This window comes from Strongylocentrotus purpuratus, unplaced genomic scaffold, assembly GCF_000002235.5.
Source record: "Strongylocentrotus purpuratus isolate Spur 01 unplaced genomic scaffold, Spur_5.0 spur5_scaffold_6, whole genome shotgun sequence".
NCBI classification, from domain to species: domain Eukaryota; kingdom Metazoa; phylum Echinodermata; class Echinoidea; order Camarodonta; family Strongylocentrotidae; genus Strongylocentrotus; species Strongylocentrotus purpuratus.
Genome location: NW_022145612.1, coordinates 43842658 through 43864704, shown reverse-complemented (window position 1 = coordinate 43864704; position 22047 = coordinate 43842658). Strand labels below are relative to the sequence as shown.

The window sequence follows — 22047 nt, the reverse complement described above, 5'->3', positions numbered from 1 at the left end:
GGTTGTCTCAGAAATATGTTTCCGTTTCATTCTGTTTAATCGTACCAGTCAGGCCTAGCTTTTGTTTTAAAGATAGTACATGGTAAACATTTTAGGATGTGTTTAGATAGATATCGTTAAGTGCCTCATTTGGGTTGGGTTTTTGTTTCAACGTTTTCATTTTACACTTCAGAGCACAAAATAGCATTACATGTTTAGATAGTTTCTAAAGTATTTCTCTTTAGATTAGGATGAATATACTCGTGCACAGGGACGTTTGCTTAACCAATAATATCTCATGTTAAATCGTTAGGAATGATTTGATGATTATTGTCACAATCACATCCATACATGCTTCCAATTTGATCATTTAACCGGTGCTGAATCTTGTAATCATAACATTGAAAATAACAGAAATCAGATGGCTTGTATGTGTAATGTATGAACATATGTAGCTGAAGTCGCATTACTAATAGGTCTCTCTAACATTCATGTTGCCGAACATATATCTTTTACTGCATGAATAGTTGAATATATAAGATAGAATTTAAATTTCCATGAGATAAAGAGAAGTGTCCACATAGAGTATGATAACGTTAATTCCACCTTAATATGCAAATTTTACAATGGGTTTTGGTGTTTTCAAAAGAATATCATGTTCACATAAGAAACACAGTTCTGAATATAGTCCATTCTCTATTATTAGTGAAAGTATAAAGAAATGTATCAAAGATAAGCCTGGTGTTTAAGTTTAGCATTCTGGAGGAGGACTTAGAAAGATAGTCTACCCTGGTACGAGTATGACATTGGGGTTGGTAATGATATATGCCAATGCAGTACAATTTTCCTGGCCCAATGTAAAACTTGATGATTTTATAGCAGAACAAATCGTAAGACAAGATGAGATGTAACCTAGTTACACCAGAGTGCCAGGTTAAAACAAAACAATCTTATGCGTAAAGATCCCTTTCTGAATACTGATTTATTAAAATTGGTAGTCGAGTTTAGAATGGATAGTTTGGTTTATCAAAGTATGTTATTTTCCTTTTGTGTAGCGAGGTCAGTGATGGAAGTAAATATCTGCATCAAGGAAGGAAACACCTATTCTTTTCTTCATATTGACTGCACACCTCACTGTAAAAGAGTGTTGTCACTTCTTTGGCATCTTTCACTTGATGATAATGTATCGAAACCCAAGAAATTGATATGATGCATACATAATGCTGCAAGCAAGTTGTACTTACTATTGGCACGTAGTGGTGACTAGATCTTCTTTCCTTTTTTCGAACACAAAGTAGACATACTGTACGTGCTTCTTTTAAACAGAAATAGTAAGAACCCAAGCAACTTTTGAATGATTTTGAATTTCCCCAGTAGGTTTTTCTGTCTTCAGTTTAAATTGGTATATCGCATAAGGCTGTATTGCACAAGTACAAATAATTTCTGAACAATGTTTGGAACCACTGTCAAAAGTGTCGTTAATATAATACTATGGTAAAGGGAAGAGAAAAGAGTGGTATTTGTATAATGACAATAGCATCAAAATTTGTTCATAGATGAGACATTTTAATGTGTAAAAATGTCACATAATTTCTAAACTTTATTCCCATATCATAATGGATCTGAAATGAATTGCACAGAGCAACTAAAGATGTCATTGCTTAAAATTTGCCCTACATTTCACAAGCTTTCTATATTCCTAATTTTTTTTAATAAATAAAATATAAGCTTATTTCACAATTCTTAGGAGCAGCACTGCCATGAAGTGGGAGTGAGTTTGACTTTTTTCTGGTGGGTATTCAGCAAGTCCACAGCATGTGAGGAAGTCAGCTTGGTAAACAAATAACAACAACAGTCAGAGTACCGGTAGATAGAAATCTTTCACTCAGTTTACTTGATGTATTTTGTTGGTCTTTTTCAACTACCATAATCATTTGGCAGGGTATATTTAATCAATCTAGTTCACTAGGTAGTTATCTTTCCTTCATTTGGTGCTTTAGTAGGAATTATGTTTAAATATGTGTCTTTTATAAAAATGAAGAAAAAAAAATGTCTTGCTGTCAAAGGTGATGATGAGAACACCTGATTAAAAAATTGAGTATTTGCAAAAATTCAATGTTGTATGTAAGCAAGCTAAAAAGAAGGGAAAATCTAATGTATTCTATGGCAAAAGTACTGTAGCTAAACAAATAGATGAACAGTAGGGTTATCATTTTTTTCTTCTTGTTTTTGTACATGTAGAACACAGCATCACTTTATCATTTCTATTTCCTGTATTTTTTTTCGTGCTGTGTACAATTTGTTATGGACAGTGTTCCTATATATCGTGAGATTTTTATGTACATCCTATTTCTTGTCAGTGTGCAATGTGTACATGGAGAAAAAAATAAATTATTATGAACAGAATGATGATTCAATGTGTCTTTTTCTGTGTGTAAATGAATATTATACAAATAATGAATGCTCCACAGTTGAATATAACAAAATAATTTTATGAACAGATTAATTCAGAATTTCCCTGAGGCCACTGGCTGAAGTTGAAATATAATTTCACAAGGGAAATTCTGAAGAATCTGGAGATGAATGATTAAAAGGCAGTATTCATTCAATGTTTGTTATATAAAAAATAATGGCATTTGCGATCTCATGCGTGGCTTTTCTTTCTTCTCGAGTTGACATCCCCCTTAATAAGATTTTTTACATAGCCTTACATGTATTATGTGTGTGGCCAAGAAAATCGGACAATGGGTACGTGCAGGGAAGAGTCGTGCGATGATTGCACAGCATTTGCATGTTTAATACAGAAATGTGGTTCCACACAGATTGATACATTTACAACAAAAGTACTTTTTTTTTATATAGCTGGAAACTTTATTCAAGCTGAAGGGGACAAAATATTCTTACAATGAATAACATTGACACATTTCCTGAAGCATAAAAAATGAGAACAGACTATTGTATAAGAGATAGGAGACTGTAAACTTGCAATTGATCTGGATCAATCGCAACTGTTTATAAGACGGGGCCCTTAAGGTATCATACCTGTTATTTTTGTGATGTAATGAATGTGCAACTTTCAATATTTAAAAAAACAAAAGAAAACATAATTCATTTATACCTTCATGTGTAAGATGGTTCAAGAGGCAAAGGTTTCTAGGGGTTTTGTTATCCTGCTATTTCTAAATCGTATTTCAAGAAACAGGGCAAGCATGTACTTCACATGATAGAAGAATGCAACACTACGAAACCTGTTTAGTTTTGTGAGTAATAAGATCACAGACCAAACAGGGTCACAGACGTCGCAACATCAATTTTTTTCATAAATAAGATCATATATCAGTTTACATTTAGGTATATAATGCTTGATAGGAATTGTAAAAATACACTTTAAACTACAACTCCAGCAAAACCAGCATTGCTCTGCAGTATGACTGATGACATTAGGTAATACTTCCACCAGTGTCCAACTCTGGTGTTCCTTCTGACCTCTGTTTCCCCATTTCAAAAATAGTACAGTGACTACAGTCAAACCTGCTTTATTGACCACCTGTCTGACCACCTGTCTACAAAGACCACATTTTTTGTTTCCCTTGAATATGGTTTCTCATTGAAACATGTACTAAAGGAACCTGTCTACAAATATCACCTGTTTTAATAGAAAGACCACTTTTTTGTGTTTTCCTTGGGTGGTGGCTATAGACAGGTTGACTGTACAAAGATCAGGTGACCCACGTTCCACTCACCACCGAGAGGAATCTACACAGAATGGAAGAACTTCTCTCCAAATCCAGAGCCCTAGAATGTCTAAAAGTAAATGGACTTGGTGAACATGCACCGGAATCCTAATACTTTGCATTGGGCCTCCCAAGTAAATGTTCTGATTCCACGATGAGTCCTCTATTTAAATCAACAGAGTCTACTGTCCATGATGACGATCTCCATCCAAGGGTCACCTCCTGCCTTTGTTGAACTTTTGTTTCTTGTTGCCGCCGGGGTGGGGCTTTGAGGCTGGAATACACATGGCGCCCCCTGCGGCATCCCCTTCAATGATTCCACGAAAGCGAGCCATCTCCACGTTCTTGCGCTTGAGGTTCTCCTTCCTGATGAGACTTGTGCCGCGACCGGGGGAAGTGATCTCTACATTGATTGGTCTTCCATGGAGCATGCTCAGATGCATTGCCAACCCTCTCTGAAAATGAAAGTTGGAAAGAAGGACATGAATATGATGTTTTGACTTGAAGCTATTGCATTTTCAAAATGCGTCATGTATGATGTAAATGACAGCAAACAGCTATCAAAATATGATTACGTTCTAATAAATGAAATTTACTATTATGCTTCTTAAAGCTTATCTGTACTTGTTAATAGGATTAGACCACACTGCAAGGTCACTGGACAGGTGGTTATCTCATTAACTCAGCTCTCAATTAACATAAGAAAAAGAGGATCATGGGAGACCAATGGTCACCGATTAGGCATTGTTTTCTATATAGAGGGAGCAAGTAGCTACAAGTAGGACAGTGTGGCTTTAAGCGAATTCAATGGCATAAAGCGCATGATGGAATCAATAATAAAAAATGGGAATTTAATTTCCCTCCCAGTCGTTTCGATCAAAATGATTTATATTATATTTATATGCACTGCTTCCTATAAAAAACAATGCATTTATTCAAATTCAACTTACCATGTATGATTTGTTGTTCTTGAATTCAATGTAGCCAAATCCTCGAGACTTGCCAGTGTCCTTGTGAGTGGCTAACCTTACAGACTTCAATTCACCTGAAACGTGAAAATGAGAACATGAAACTTTCTATGTTCTAAACAGCCAGAATAAAAAGTTGAATTGTTAACTTTCTAGTGATGGTGTAATATAACACCAATAATGTATCAATTAAAACGTTCAAATTCCAGGAAGGGGAAAAAAAGCTGTGAGAAAAGAGATATGTGAAGGAGCATCCCTCGATTGATTGCTTCTCAGTTCCAAAATTTTACTTTGTAGTTATTGCCAGATCAGATTGAGGCAACAAAATTATAGAAAAGGATCGCTTATAGAAAGTTTCTTCATTTACATACCCATATTTTGTGCAGTATTTGTACTAAAGCCGTGATTTCATTTTATTTCATTTATTTCACTCTCTTTTTAAAAAACATCAAAAGTATATACATGTTTGTTCATGATCAACATAAGATAAAAGGAAGTGGGAAATCATGAAGCCAAAATTGGCTTGATGAGAATGATCCCAAATAAATACTTAGCATAAACAAGATACAAACTTAGTTTATATAAAAAAAACATTGTACATACATTCACAACAACAGAGGACAGAGGAAAGATAAATATAATATAAGATAAGGTAAGGTAAAGACAATTACAGGAAGATATGAATGTGAGGGAATGAGAAATAGCCCTTTCTTTATAATGCAAATTAGTCAGGGACAAAAGGAATGTACCTAAGGAGGAGTGATATGCCCCAGTGAACATACACTCACTGTATGCAGGTAAAAGCTCATACATGCAGTGAGCAGAGATGGGACTGGTTGTAGCTGTGCCTACATGAAGCTGTAATTGATGTCTCATCCTGATATTCTTGATGTATACAATTGATTTTGGACACCTTAATATGTGAGTACAGTATATTATTAACTCTCTAATGTTAAGATTGCTGAGGTGCTTGATTGGATAGATTATGATTTGTGTGAAGAAGAGGGAGATTTAACTTTAATTTACATGAAGGATGCATGCTGGTGGTAATTGAGTTATGCCTATTAATGCTAGAAAAGCGTGGTAGGACATTGCTTTTTGGTAAGCCTTGTATTGTGATTAGTTGGTATGTTTCTATATTGCTTAAGGCTGATAGAATAATTATGGTAGCTCACTCATTTGGAGAATTGTGTTATATATATGTGAAAGTAATAAATAGGGAGTGGCCTTCATTGCAGATCTATTTACTACATGAATTTCATAGGCTGAGGTAAACTCAATATCTATACAATGTACATGTATGAACTAAAATGCATACACTGTATAATAGGAAGATGGAAAGCAGATGTAGCAAGTAATTATTTGTGATCATAATGATGCAATACTTACTGTAGTTTTTGTGTCTTTTAATTTTCTACAGCAACTGAAGTGACTTCACGCAGTCAAGGGTCTTCTACCCTCTTTTGTTTGATTCGATTATCATGAAATAAAGATTGGCCTATCATACCCAATAGAACCGCAACTACTGCTTCGTCTCATTTATGACTTCGAGTCGATACCCTCACATTTGGTAGTACGGATGGGGTGCGGTTTCTCTTCAGATACCTGAGAACTATTGGCTTGGCCAGGTGTGTAGCTAGCAAGGAGTACAAGACAAAAGAGGGTAGGAAGATGACGACCATGGAAGAGATGAGGGAGGAGCTGGAAAAGCTGTCATTGGAGCTGAAAAGTCGGGAAGTCTATTTCCCTCCCAAGGAAAAGAAAATCAGGCCCTTTAGTGGCACTGAAAATATGCTGGTCTCAGATTTTGTGGAGGACATTAGAGCAGGAATTAAACTTCGAAAGCTGACGGGTGAGAGTGCTATTGACTACGTGCTAGCTCACTTGGAAGGATCTGCAAGGCAGGAGGTGCAACATCGCCAAGATAGAGAAAAGAAGGATGCAGAGTCAATAATGAACATCTTATTGGAAGCTTTCGGGGACAAGCTGAATGCTAGTCAACTGATGCGGCAGATATATAACCGAGTACAAAATGAAGATGAGTCTGTGGCACAGTACGCATATGCCTTACTTGCATTTGCGACTCGATTGCAACGTAAACCAGGAGCTCCAGAGTCAAAGAATATCATCAAAGAACAGTTTGGAGATGGTTTGAGTGACCCAGTACTCAGGAGAGAAATGAAGCGGTTGTCTAAAGAAAAGCCAGGATTGTCTTTTCTAGAGGTACGAGACTGGGCGGTGGAGATGGATGAGGGAGAACTTAAGGGCATCAACCCACGCAAAAAGAAATGCACCACCTACCAGGCTGAAGCCACAGCACAGATGGGAAAGATGATAGAGGGGCTCACTGCAGCGATCAATGGCCAAACACAGTTACTTGACAAGATGATAGTACAACAAGGCATCTTCAACTCTCGTCTAAGTCAGTTAGAGGAGAGGCAGGACAATGCCATGAGTCCCAGGAGACCTCCCCTAGACAAGAGTAAGATTGAGTGCCATCGATGCCACCGAATGGGTCATTATGCAAGGGAGTGTGAGAGTCCTCATCCTGGGGGCAATCCACGTACACAGAGGGCTGGACAGTCAAACAGTCAGCAACAGCAACAGGGAAACTGAATACACCCAGGGCTGAGAGCCAAGCCCTGGGTGCCTCCTCAGAGATATTTGGAAGGGGCTCTAGAAATGGAGAGCAAGACAAGCTCATTGGTATTTGCCCCACGAGCATCATAGCTATAAATGGGATGGAACTCACTAGTGTGGTAGACTGTGGGTCTCAAGTCACAACCATCACTTCCGATTGTTTCCAGCGATCATTTCCGCCATCGACTCTGAAGGACTTAAACTGGATTTCTCTTAGTGCAGCAAATGGGACAGATATTAATTACTCTAGATATTGTGAGGCTGATGTGACTATTGCTGGCATTACAGTTCCGGAAAGAGGAATTCTAGTAACAAATACAACACATAAACCAAAACATCCCATTCTGCTTGGAATGAATGTTCTACAAGGATTGCCAGTTGAGACCTTAGCAACCGTAATTGGAGCTGATGCGTCGGTTGTCACAAGCAAGAATTTGATCGACAAGAACAGTACTGTGGGCCTTGTTCGTGTAGGCGAAACTAGGGGCTGTAGAACAGCGATGGGTTGGCGCCCTCTCTGCATTCAACTTTGATGTACAATACAAACCTGGAGCGTCAAACAAGGTAGCTGATGGTTTATCTCGATGCCCCCATGCGTCACCCGACACTGCACAAGAGGCGACATATACTTCTGATGGATGTTGTATGGTAGATGGATGTTGTATGCCAGAGGAACTCCAGCACACTCATGTCTATTCCCAATCTATCCAAGATGAGGAAGAAATGCTGGATAATGAGGAACCCAGGGAACAGTTGGAAGAATTTCAGCTTCTAGACTGGCTGGCTAAGCTCACCAAGGTTCTACAATGGGCTTACCAAAAAGCAGGGGAGAGACTTGAACATGAAGCAGTTTATCGCAAGGCACACTATGACAAATCTGCTAAAGAGAGACCACTGACAGTTGGCACCAGAGTGTACCTAAGGAGCCATCCTCAAGGTATCGCTGATGAGTGGCAATCAACGATATACAAGATTGTATCCCGACCAGGAGAGGGAGCAGTCTATGTTATTGAGAAAGCAGATGGAAGTAGTGGTCCACGGACTGTCAACCGAAGGGAGCTAAAGGTGTGCCCAGTCAGTGAACAATCAGACCCTGTCATTCTCAAAACCAGACAGGGGAGAACACGCAATACCCCCCAAGAGCAGACTGATAGCATTTCTGATGACTCCAGCTCAGCCATTGAAATAGTGGTAAGGGATCTACCAGCTGAGTCCACTGACGAACAGCCTGATTTACATGTCTGGACCCCTGAACCAGAATCCAGTGATGAGGATGACCTCCTTTCCCCACCACCACATCCACGTCGAAGCCTGAGGCCGACTAAAGGGAAACACAGCAATCCTCTTCGTCTACCTCGGTCTGCAGCGACAGCTAACTTCATCGATGGTAATGCCAGAGTAAAGCCAAGTGCACAGAACGAACATAGTGTAGTTTTGATTGACAGACTCCAAAGTGGTATTAATCGCGAGTTACATTGGGATGAAACCTCTACGTCATATTAATAGCAACTCTTACTACCTGATATGGAACTATTACTGGAGAAAGTGGTTGGAATCTTGTGGACGATATCAGCGTTTGTGAACATAAAACTTTAATCGATATTATTGAAGAAAACGGTGGAAATATTGATTGATAAGATGTGTTTGTGAACAAACACATTAATTATAGTTTTTGTTCTTTTCATACAGGTATAGGAAAGAAATGGACTTAAAGTTGGGATTTGGGGAGGAGAATAGTTTTGTTTTGATGTATATCTGGAGAAGTATATGTTTACAAATTTATACTGTACATGTATCTTGGTACCTATGCAACTATATGGAAAGTTTGAGGACAAACTTTGATTTTAGCAGGGGAGATTGTGAGGGAATGAGAAATAGCCCTTTCTTTATAATGCAAATTAGTCAGGGACAAAAGGAATGTACCTAAGGAGGAGCGATATGCCCCAGTGAACATACACTCACTGTATGCAGGTAAAAGCTCATACATGCAGTGAGCAGAGATGGGACTGGCTGTAGCTGTGCCTACATGAAGCTGTAATTGATGTCTCATCCTGATATTCTTGATGTATACAATTGATTTTGGACACCTTAATATGTGAGTACAGTATATTATTAACTCTCTAATGTTAAGATTGCTGAGGTGCTTGATTGGATAGATTATGATTTGTGTGAAGAAGAGGGAGATTTAACTTTAATTTACATGAAGGATGCATGCTGGTGGTAATTGAGTTATGCCTATTAATGCTAGAAAAGCGTGGTAGGACATTGCTTTTTGGTAAGCCTTGTATTGTGATTAGTTGGAGTATGTTTCTATATTGCTTAAGGCTGATAGAATAATTATGGTAGCTCACTCATTTGGAGAATTGTGTTATATATATGTGAAAGTAATAAATAGGGAGTGGCCTTCATTGCAGATCTATTTACTACATGAATTTCATAGGCTGAGGTAAACTCAATATCTATACAATGTACATGTATGAACTAAAATGCATACACTGTATAATAGGAAGATGATCTGGAAAGCAGATGTAGCAAGTAATTATTTGTGATCATAATGATGCAATACTTACTGTAGTTTTTGTGTCTTTTAATTTTCTACAGCAACTGAAGTGACTTCACGCAGTCAAGGGTCTTCTACCCTCTTTTGTTTGATTCGATTATCATGAAATAAAGATTGGCCTATCATACCCAATAGAACCGCAACTACTGCTTCGTCTCATTTATGACTTCGAGTCGATACCCTCACATGAAGAAAGAGAATTTAAGAAGAAGGAAGTTGGTCAAAGCTTTCTCACCAGCTGTAGAGAAGTGCTTGGTGACATCTTCTGTCGTAGCACTGTATGGAATCTGACCAACAAAGAGCACATAAAACTTTGCTTTCTTTCCAGATTTCTTCCCTTTTGTCTCTGTGGTATCCGCACTTTCAGCTTCTACAGGGGGCTTGACTGTCTTGTCAGTAGATTCTATTTTAAGAAGAACAAAATAATTACACAATGGATGGACTATTACGGAAGAAAGCGAAAGGATTGATAAAAACTAATATAAAGGTTAAAAATTACAGTAAGAACAGCCATTCTGAAATACTTCTATAATAATGAAGCTCTGAAAAGTAGTGTTAAAAAACGAGGGGAAAAATCTATGAAATATATATGCATATTGAAGAAAACTATTCGCACATGCATTGGTCTCTTGTCTCTGTCTCTTTTTTTCTCCCTCCCTCCCCCACCCCTTCAAGTAAATTCAGTACTTTTTGTTGACTTGTAATTTTTTACATTTGAGGGAGGGGGGAGGGGGCTGAGGGCCAAATGACAACTTACCTGCTGAATTGTCCTCTTCATTCTGTTGATTCGCCTGATGCTCACCCCACCATCTGAAATACAAGGAGAATTATTTCCATTGGCAACATTTAATAAATAGAATAAACCTCAATTAACATGATTAAAGAGAAACTAGGGTAAAGAATAGTAATTTCATGGTGATAGAGATCATAGAGTAATCATTCATGGGTACAAGTTAAGCCAAAACTCAACTTCTATTTCTAAATACTTTCACAGTTTCACTCATTCAAATGCATTCATTCGATTCAGATTTCACTTTCAAGTTTCACTTTCACGAGTTTCAGTTTGTCCGCTTTGCTTTGCCTTTGGCCTTTGGGCTGCTGCACGCGATAACACTGGCAATCACACCACAGACGCACTGACATAATCTCTCTTCATATTCTACACTAATTTATTTAGATCACTTACTTCCACATGGACAACAACACGTTTAGGCTATAACCAGGTGCAACAAGAAAAGCTTTAGTCAAGATATATTATTACAACACAAAATTCAATATGTGGTGCAAGGCTTAAGTTAATTTAGCATCATCGCGCGTGTCAATGATCATCATTATGAAACCAATGTAGAATATCTCGAGTACCTAAAATACTTATATTTACTTACTGCATTCTACGCTCCTTTCTAGACTTGACTGGTGCTGATTTCGCATCGTTTTCTGCCATTTTATTTAGTGAATGAAGAAATTTTTATTGTGTCGGCCGACGGATCTGGAGCATGCGATTAGCAAATTAGTGACGTCATAACTTACATTTCTCACGCTAATCACATTTGATTAGACCATTTATTTGTACAAATTGTGATTTAGATAAACAATCATGGCTGAAGGACAGCAAGTCGACCTTATGCAGCTCCCACTCCCACAGCTGAATGGCCTCAAAGAACAGCTAGATCAGGTGAACTTTTGTAAATTATACCCAACTACTAGAGCATGAGCCGAGCATTGGCTATTGTGGTCCCACGTATCGACCATCGTGCTGGACCATTGCCATTGAGAATGAGAGGGGAAAATGTATTTGTCTAAATTAAATTAAAGTTAGTAGTCTAGATCTAGATATTTTGTGCTGCGTACGTGTATAAGGTCATTCTTCATTGACAGCATAACAGTAACAAATGAACAAGATAAATATGAATTAGATCTAGGTCTATGAAGTCTTGCTCACACACTTGTTTGTGAGAATTGTTGACGTGAAGTAAAGTCAAGCCGAGTGAGTGACGTGAGAATGAGTGAGTCATGAAAGAGAATCAGCAATGTAGAAAATTAAAAACACAAAATGGATTTGTGAAGTAAACTTATTCATGTAGGGTCTTGTTTAGTTTAGAATTGTAAAGAACAGGGGGCCGGGGAACTACCTTTTGAGAAAGAGCAAAAGAGGAGAACAAGAAGACCCTGCCCCCCCCCCCCCCCCCCAAGACAAAAAAAGATTGAGGGATGAATGAAGATCAAGAGATGGTGAGAAGACGAAGTACATCGGAATTCATATTTTCATCGTACTTACTACTTGGTCATGTTGGTCACACTATTAACGGAATCGATTTATTCTATTTTATGTTGCAGGAGGTAGAAATGATGCAAAATTCTTTGCAGCAACTCAAGATGGCCCAATCTAGGTTTGTGGAATCATCGGATAGCATATCCAAATTAAATAAGGATAATGAAGGTTAGTTGAAAACTAGTTACAAAGTTTAATGTTCATGCAATATGTATGTTCCCTGATGAATTTCGGATATAATCTGTTGTGATGAAATACATGAATAAGACAGTTTAGCATAGCCAATTAGCCCGTAGGATGGGAGTTTATCGAAAAAAATTATGCACAATGGCTCTCTCATGCTTTCTCACATTTGCCCTTGGAAGGTAAGCACAATTAATGAGAAAATTATGAAAACAGAGTACAACATTTCTTTGTACTAGAATCGAACAGACTCTCCAGTTTATCTGCAAGGAATCACAGACCTACCTTTTGATAGTTTAAATCTGCAATTCTTGAACTTGGAATTTTAGGAAAGCTGAACAAAATATTTCAAGTCTTGCTATCTACATGAATGAAATGAATTGATTAATATAACCATAACAGTTTTAAGATGATGTATGTATGATGGTATCCATTTGAGGACATCAACTTTTTTTAAATATCAGGTCAGAAAAATAAACTTCATAGTTCATACACCTTGTGTGACCTCATCATTATCATTTATTACAGTCAGCCTTTTCCCTCTTACGAGGGGTTACTGACTTTCACACCATAATGATACTCCCTCCCTCCACTTCTTCTTGTCTTGAGCATCCTTCTCATTTACACCAACCTTACTGCTTTCTTTCTTCACCATTTCTTTTCATGAAATATTTGGTCTTCCTTCCCCTCTTATGCCACCCACTTCCAGATCCCACACTGTTTCTCTGGCACTTGTGTTCTTTTCATCGGACAGTTTCACACTACACATCTTCCGTATCATGGCTCTTTCTCAAAATACCTTCTACTAGTGATTTCACATTCCAAGTTTCTGAACCATATACCTGTATTTTAGAATTAAGGATAACTTCTTTTGTTTCTTTAAATGAATTTGTATTTATATATTTTATATACTCACTACTCAGAATCTTCAGTACATATACTATTGTCAATTTTGTTGTTGATCTTTTTGTTCATCTTTATTTCTACAGGTAAAGAGATGCTGGTTCCACTAACATCATCTGTATCCTTTATTTTGCTACTTTTCAATGACAGACTTAAAGGCTAAGCCCTTATCATGGCAGAAAACAAAACAAACAATGAACATTTAACATAGAATGCAGACATACAATAGCAGCTGAAAACAGATTTGTTACTGTAGATCATGGTCCAAAACAGATTGCGGCTTACATGAAATTGGTATTTGACAAAGGTTTTGTTAAAGAATAAGCAGTCCGTGGTGGTATCAGTTTCATATAAATATAATTTTCATCCTATTTGTGAAATGCAAGAATATTTCCTTGACCCTAAGCATTCACAGCTCTACGTACCAGGCAAACTACAAGATGTCAACAATGTCTTAATAGATATAGGAACTGGCTACTTTGTTGAAAAGGTAAGTTTTCTACTCAGCAATTACTTTGCATTTATACATGTACATGTATGTTCTTTGGACTCAAATATTTTATAATAGATAAAGCAGGGCAGTTTTAAACTTCTTTAACCCTCACAATGCCCCAAGCCCCAAGGTACAAACATGTCAGAAATATTCACCAGTCTGTAAGAAATTGACTGCAAATAAATTATTGTAATGATTGAAATGGATGGATTTCTGTTCCCACTGATGTACATGGGTTTTGAAAAGCTGACTCCTGAATATGAGCAATTCAAAACATGTCATTTTCCTAGAAAGTATTTTATATAAAAGTATAGCGGTATGTACATTAAATAATAATCAAAATCATTTTGATTAAGTAAGAAAGAAAGATCAAAAGGAAAATATTGATGATACTGAATGTTCTCACTGTCTTTTATTCACAGCCACTAGAGGAAGCTAAGAAGTACTTCAAAAGGAAAGTAGATTTTGTCACAAAACAAATGGAGAAAGTGCAACCAGTACTAATAGAGAAATCAAAGATGAGACAAGGTAAGAAAAATGGGATGAGAGCAAAGGGTTTTTCACAAAGACTAACATCGACTTCAAGTTGAACGTAACTATGGCAGGCCATTTATGCCAGTAGTTCCTCTAACCATTACTGGCATTGGTTTCTCAAGGGACGTATAAATCGTTGTCACAAATCTACAGAATTAAAACATTTTGATAGTTCATTATCTAAAGATCATAATTGATCATAAGTCCAACTTAAAGTTGATCTTAGTCTTTGTGAAACTCTCCCCAGGCATGATAAGCCTTGTTGATTTGATACTTGTTATAATACCAGAGATAGAAAATAGTGTTTTGAGTTAAAATTCTTGGCAATAGAGATGTTTAGACTCCATTAGGATTTACTGGTAAAAGGATGCCAAGATTCAAAAGAAAGTATGGAAAACTATGGATGAAATGTATTTTTGAAAAATAATATCGCTAGTGATATTCATTTGTCTCGCAAAGTATGGTCAAGAAAGGATCTAAAAGATCACGCCGTTTCATGCGCCGCTGCAACACTTCGTCAGGTGATAAAATATAATGTAAGCAAGTATTTTGTTGCAATCTTTCGTTGTATAATATCAGTAAAGTTAATACAATTGAAAAGCACATTCAAGAAATGTTTTTGATAAAGAAAACTTTCACATTTTAAAACTAACTCTCTGCATTAAATCTCAGAAATATCAGTAGAGTCAATACTTAATAGTGATGTAGAGCTTATTAGCCTTGGTTGGTCTTGGTTGTACTCAAATTTATAAATGTACATTTAAAGCCCGTCTGCACTAGTTTGGCCAGGAGGGATTAGACCTCCCTGCAAGGTCACTGACAGGTGGTTATCTCATAAAATCAGCTCTCAATTAACATTAGAAAAGAGAACTATAGGGGGGATCGACAGTCACCGCTTGGGCATTATTTGCTATGTAGAGGGCGCAAGTAGCTATAAGTAGTGCAGTGGGGCTTTAATACATTGATTTTGCTTTCTCTTACAGTTGTGATGGATGTGATGAACATGAAGATTCAAGCTCAGATGTCTCAAATGCAAAACCAGCCAGTAAAGTCATAGGAGATCAAAACAGATGAGCTCATCCTTCATGTATAAATTATTCATTTTTTACAAGATATTACATGTCAGTTTCCCTTAAGATGTTCTGATGCATCCAAGTGTAAGACCATTGAAATGTATTTCTGTAACTTTGCGACATTGGATTAACCTACTTCGCTGTTGATGGTACTGTTGTTTTTACTATGAAAACTTTAAAGGAGTACCGGTAATGTGAAGAGACCAATTTAAGAATACATTCATTTTTATGGATATTTCTTTCCTACTGCGATATTCTTAGTGTAATATTTTTAGGGATGAAATCATATTCACAATACCAATTTCCACCCATGGTTACCATCTATTTCACACACATGTTGTGTATAATAGCATCTTAATGGTTAAAATTTGTAATGTGTATACAGTATTACATGTTTCTATGTCAAGCAAGCCTCTCACAAGGTTTTAGGTCGTAATGAGCAACTTTTTATTTGAGAAGCATGTATCAAATTAATATACTCATTTATTATTTAAGGCACAACTTCTCTACCCCAAAAAATTGCTGTGATAAGCATTTCATTATAAACATCTGAAAATAGAACTCCCTTTTCAGCATGTTGTCTGAATGGAACTTGATACTGATTCTGTTTACATCCTGTGAATGAAAGAATTGTGTATTTATTTTGCCACATGATATATAAGTCCATCTAATTTAAGAGGATAGAAGTTGTGTTTTGGATCCCATTGCTTTACAGCAGTACTGACTTGTTTTGTGATAAATAAAGAACATGTGGAATCTGGGGGCCTAGTTTGTGAAAAGACTTTAAAAATGTGAATTTTTCATTTTTAATTCAAGTATTGAATAGTGGTTTTGAATTGATAATATTTAAAATGATGATTCCATACTGAATAGATCAGATTCTTTCATGTTTGTAATTGAGTGATTTGTTTTCTTCCACTCTAACAAATTCAAATTCAGTTTTCTGATTGGTCATCATCATTGCACATGTGCTAAAATGTGGATGAATAACAGTGCATGCCTACCAGAATAGAATACAGATACATGTATATCATATAATTCATGATTATTTTCATTGAATGAGAGCAGCATTATTACCGGTACAGGGTATATCAAAGTTGTATCTGAAACTTGATTTTCTGTCAGAAAGGTGCCCAAATTTTCCCCACCCTGGGTCACCCCCTCCCAGACTGTCCCCCTATATGGGGGCTTTACACCCTCAAAAGGGCCCACCTTGTATAATGTCTGCACCCTCCCCCCCCCCCCCCCCCTCCCCCTCACTAAAATTCTAGTTACAAGCCTGATTGTGTAAAGAAAGCTATTTTAATGGGGTTATTTCATGAGTTGACGAAAGGGGGAAGATAGCATCATTGAATATCATAAAATTACATTTATCTGCTGCTCTGTATATCTATTGTATTCCAAATTCAAGAGTGTTCAAATTACAACTTTGATCAATGGGTACCGGTAAGTAGTAAGACGTATATGGCATGATGATGATATGTTCATGGGTATTCAATGTGATCACATGAGCTGTTCCATTATCAGCCATTTCAATAATCTTCAATTTTGCATGTATGGACCATTAAAGGTCCATTCACTATTACATCTGTCATCTGAGACGCAAAATTTAAGGATTTTTGCCCAAGCTTCCAATTTGTTTGCACACTTACATGGTAGATTGGCGTGTAATATATTATGTGTACACATGTATCTCTTTTCATTATTCTTTATTTGAAAGAATTGCTGTGCTTTATTTTGTGTTTTTATGACTTCCTGTTTTGTAATGATATTAAAAGAAACAAACTCTTAATTGATTTGATTCTGTTTTTTTTTCTTTCTCTCTCTCTCTCTCTCTTGTCAGTGTTATGGTATTTGGGGTGTATTGATGTGAGTTTGTCAAAAAGATATTTAGAGACAAAATTGTGCAATACAGTCTCTGTGTAAATCTTAATAATTTAGTGTTGAATTGTGTAATGTATAAATTTGTCAAGCACCTTTGAATGTTGAGTGGAGATGAATGTTAACCATTGTGTACACAGTTATCTACAGGGATGATGCTTTGGGCTCGAGGTCTTATGGTGGGTAAATTATGATTTTAAAGAGTTGAAAAGTGACAAAAACTCTTTAATAGGGTTACATATCTTTGTTTAATGGCTAATTTGATTATTAACACAAATACTTTCCTCTATACATTGTAAGAGAAGAACATGAGAGGCTGTTAGGATGACTAAAGTAAGCACTATTTTGAGTAGTTTTCTTGACTTGGGGAGTTAGTGAAATATCCATATCTTTAGTTTTACCATACAAGGTGATTATGAAGAGATAGAGGGAGGGAGGAGGAATCTGAAGGAAAAGAGAGAAAGTGTGAGAGAGAGAGAGAGAGAGAGAGAGAGAGAGAGAGAAGGGAAGGAAAGGGAGTGAGCGAAACGAGAGAGAGAACACAAAAATATTGTTTTATTTGCTGACACAAGCCACCATTGTTTCACCGATTTAAAACACCTAAGCATTTCATATGACATTACATGTTCAAACTATTCTAATTCTTGAAATTCAAAATTTTGCCATGCATTAAAAATTAAAGAAGCATATTTTGACAAATGTCTTCTTGTTATATACAGACCAAAATAAGATGTGATATATATTCTTTTGTTGGATATATCATCATCATGATCTGTCAAAACATCTCATTTGAATATCAATGGGCTCATGGTCATGCAAAGCCAAATATTTTCAGGCATGACGCATTCGCAAATGAAAAGAAGAAAGATCAATATTTAAAATCCCTCGGAAGTGGCGTTATACCACTTTTAAAGTGATATAATAACAGTACCGTTTTCTTTTGATGCTGAACAATCATATATTGCATATCTTATATGCCCTAGCTGTATACCAAGCAAACGAGCTTAGAATATATAATAAATAATGAGTATAAAACTCATAATGAGTCGTTTCCATTAGTGGAGAGGAAAATGAGCTAAATTAAGCGGCTATCATCTGCTATGTAAACAATCCATCTCATTGGGTAGATTCCTAATGCATGTTTCTTACCAACAGCCCAAACTGGGCGCACAGACAATAGAAGATCCCGCATCGCACGTCAGTCGGAACCAGTCTGTGCATGGGTCTCTATAGCGATCAATGTAAACAACTGGTCAGCCGTGAAAAATCAATGGAAAAATGGCCGTGAGTTTCTCCGCGTAGTTCTTGTTCTGAAGTGGGACACTCCAATTTCGGCCGTATTACAAGCTGATAGAGTTGGAAAAGCGACACTTCCTAATCGGAAAGAAACTATTGAACGGATTTTAAAGCTTTAGGAAGTGGTCAACATGGCGGAAAGTGTAAAAGTAGCGGTTCGTTGTCGGCCATTCATATCCTTTTCATGAACGAAGTGATGGCATCCTTCCCCGCCTGAGCTGCGCCATATCCCAGGGCCTGCCTTTCGCACATGATGCAGCAGTTCTGGCAAGGGCGCAGTGCGGTGTCGAGTTGCCTGATTTTTTGTGATTTTTTATAATACTTAATAGGTCTAGTCTAGGTAGAAAAGTGAATGGGGATGGAATACTAAAGACTAGCTAGGTCTATATAGATGCTTTGTTTTCAAAGACTGAAAAGGTCATAAGGTAGAGCTATATTTTAAGCGTACAGTTTAAAATGGGTAGGGAGCTGGACATTGCATGATTGTGCTTCAATGTAGATCTAGGCCTATAGACCTCTATATTATTATTGGCATTGCTTCCATAATCTACCATCTTTGTGAACACAATTGCACAATGTCAATTATATATACCCCCTGTACTGCATGACTGATTACTAATATATGATCAACTAATAATAATATGACAATGAAGTAATTTATTCATATAGTTAAATCCCAGCTCTTTTGGAGAAATTGTGATGATTAATGATAATGATGATATTGATAATACAATGTACTAAACAGTACTTCTACTGTTTTAGTACTTGTACTACATCTGCTAATGATAATGATTGTATTCAGCACAAATTTGGATCTGAGACAGTCATATGAAGAATATTGCAGTAGGCCTATAACTTAATTGTGTCCCAATTTAGCATTTGTATGAAAATCAACGAAATGAATAAATCAATGAATGAAGTTTGATGTTCATAATATATAAAGTTTGACCTTAATTCCGGTGCACAACTCCAGAGAAAAGGCTCGCAATGCCAAGCTCATTATCGACATGAATGGGAATACCACCACTATCTCTGATCCAGAAGCCCCAAACGAGGAACCACGCAAATTCAACTTTGATTACAGTTATTGGTCACATGATGGATACACAGTGCCGGCTACCGATGATGGTTATCTTGAAGCATCCAACAAAAAATACTGCGATCAGGTAAAGATTTGGTCTATACTGAATCTGGTGTAGCTTGGGTACAGCATTCAGGGGGGCAGTGGCGTTATAGGGGGGGGGGGGGGGGGGGAGGTGCTCTGGTTGTATGAGATTGATATAATACAGATGACTGGGGAAGGATGTTGCAGAGGGTCATATAATCTCTTCTCTTCCCCACCCCTCCATTTTCTTGCATTTTTTTCTGATTTTTTTTCTTTTTCTCTTCTTTTTGCTTCTTCCTCTACCATCTCTATTAGGTTCAGGATTGGAAAATGTTTCAGGTTTTTTTTCAAATTAATTTTTAAATTTAATTGATGATTATATATTACCAATTGATTTGATTTCAGTTGATTAAAATTGTGATGATCCAAGCCTCTCATCTTTGTTGTCTATTAACGCTTTTATGTACCGGTACATCATTTTACAAGATTTTCATGTTCTCCTCTTGCAGAAACGAGTGTTTGAGGATCTTGGTAGAGGTGTTTTGGCCAATGCCTGGCAAGGTTACAACTCTTGTCTGTTTGCCTATGGACAAACTGGCTCAGGCAAATCCTACTCTATGGTGGGATATGGAGAAAACAAAGGTACACACAAGTTAATGTTGTTGTTTTAGTTTTAATGGCGTGTATCATTCATTTATGAATATTTACGCTGAATTCAAGTTGCATCTATGGCTGTTGCCAAATAGTCTCTGTATAGTAATTATTGGTGAAAAGAGAAAGACTTTAGAATGTATTAGGAAAATTTGATTTTAATTTGGTTTTACTACAAGAGTACATATTTTAATTTTTAGAATGGAGAACCTTTTAGAAAAGGAATTGTTTCTCATTAAAGTTGAGTATCTTGACAGAAAAGAAGTATGGGAATTTTTCAAGTTGGATTCAGAGGATTGAAGGCGACGTAAAGTAAAGATAATTTTACCACAAATACAATAAAGAACTACCCCAAAAGATTATATATGCTAAATTCATTGCATAAATACCTTGAAAAGACTTTGGTCATGTGAATTCAGGAATTTTGAAAGATGTAATCCTGCCAAATATTGTCAGGATTGTATAATAATCTTTCTGTTTCCAATTTTAACTCTAATGGTATTCGTAACATCAACCATGGAGCCCGTGCTCTGCACCTAAACCATAACCTGAAAATAACCAACAACCCAAGCCCTAACCAGTCAATGATGAACTGTAGCTCAGAGAAAATGTTCTGGAGCAAGTATTGGCTCTCTGGTTTTGCCTGTCACAGCAAAGATCAGTAAACATCATTCTGACAAATTGACAAAATAAAACAAAAATGTCAGAATCAAGCCCCAAGAGGCTATTTAAACTGATGATGTTATTTCTCTCTGTTGTCTAGGCATTGTACCCATCTTCTGTGATAAGATCAGTAAACATCATTATGACAAATTGACAAAATAAAAGTTAAATGTAAGAATTGCAAGACCCAAGATAGACAAGCTATTGAAACTGATAATGTTATTTCTCTCTGTTGTCTAGGCATTGTACCCATCTTCTGTGATAAGATCTTTCAAGAGATAGACCAGAAGAAGTCTGAAGGTACGAAGGCGGAGTACGAGGTCTCTTACAGCATGTTAGAGATCTACAATGAGCAGGTCCGAGACCTCCTCAATCCTGCATCCAAGAAGAAGGGTGGTCTCAAGATCAGAGAGCATCCAAAGAAAGGTTTCTATGGTAAGTAGGGGGTGTTTGTGTTCTGCAAAGAAAGACTGATGGCAGTTTAGTTAATAGTTTTCTTGGATACCTGAGCCCTGTCTTACAAAGAGTTGATAACAATCTAAACTTATTTGTGATTGATATCAATCACAACTATGTACAGAAGAGATGTGAGACTGCTAATTTGCGATTGATTTGGATTAATCGCAACTCTTTGTAAGACGGGGCCCTGATCAATACTTTTTTTAACAGAGACAGAAATGTTGTCAAGTATAGCCACAATTGTGCTTTAAATTGCCACTGATATATCATCTGAAAATGTAATGTCCCATTAATATGAAGAGTTTATTGATGGCTGCTAAAAATCAGAGCTCACAGAGTGGAGATAGTTACGTCACTGCACTGACAGTCATGCTCGTTCATTCATTCATGCAGGTCATATTCATGCAGCACCAAAGTAGTTCCTTCCATAGAGATTGTATTTGAGACGAACTATTGAGAGCTCCACAAATTGAGCTTAGAGTGCACACACATGCCTGTGTCATAAATCTCTTTCTCTCAGTATATTACTACTAATGTCGAACCTGCTGTAGTGACCACCTTGATACAAAGACCACATTTTTTGTTTCCCTTGAAAATGGTTTCTAATTGAAACATGTTCTAAAGGAACCTATACATAAAGACCACTTTTCTTG

The 22047-nt window shown here is 36.9% G+C and overlaps 3 protein-coding genes and 1 long non-coding RNA gene across 7 annotated transcripts in view; 2 read left to right on the top strand and 2 right to left on the bottom strand.

Moving 5' to 3' along the window:
- Positions 1–1777: 1777 nt before the first annotated feature.
- On the bottom strand, positions 1778–22031 carry LOC115919143. Its single transcript, XR_004061716.1, has 2 exons — positions 21961–22031; positions 1778–3538 (listed from the first exon to the last, which is right to left on the bottom strand). It is a non-coding gene; the product is annotated as an uncharacterized LOC115919143 (long non-coding RNA).
- LOC580669 (nucleolin 1) lies at positions 3907–11388 on the bottom strand. Its single transcript, XM_030972061.1, has 5 exons — positions 11267–11388; positions 10639–10691; positions 10117–10284; positions 4664–4758; positions 3907–4168 (listed from the first exon to the last, which is right to left on the bottom strand). The coding sequence occupies exons 1-5, from the start codon at positions 11323–11325 to the stop codon at positions 3929–3931; spliced, it is 615 nt and encodes a 204-aa protein (XP_030827921.1). The 5' UTR covers positions 11326–11388; the 3' UTR covers positions 3907–3928.
- LOC754445 (prefoldin subunit 5) lies at positions 11404–16100 on the top strand. Its single transcript, XM_001178621.4, has 6 exons — positions 11404–11556; positions 12219–12321; positions 13326–13357; positions 13655–13729; positions 14155–14260; positions 15250–16100. The coding sequence occupies exons 1-6, from the start codon at positions 11479–11481 to the stop codon at positions 15321–15323; spliced, it is 468 nt and encodes a 155-aa protein (XP_001178621.1). The 5' UTR covers positions 11404–11478; the 3' UTR covers positions 15324–16100.
- The window catches only part of LOC580798 (kinesin-like protein KIF28P), a 30041-nt gene continuing 26427 nt past the window's right edge, over positions 18434–22047 (top strand). For 2 of the 4 annotated variants that reach the window (XM_011670588.2, XM_030972059.1), the window contains exons 1-4: positions 18435–18689; positions 19482–19682; positions 20131–20263; positions 21176–21370. In XM_011670588.2, coding sequence (XP_011668890.1) covers positions 18648–18689; positions 19482–19682; positions 20131–20263; positions 21176–21370 — 571 coding nt within the window. In that variant the 5' untranslated portion in view covers positions 18435–18647. Of the gene's footprint in view, positions 18690–19481; positions 19683–20130; positions 20264–21175; positions 21371–22047 lie in introns of all 4 variants that reach the window. The other 2 variants (XM_030972058.1, XM_030972060.1) reach the window with 2 other exon arrangements.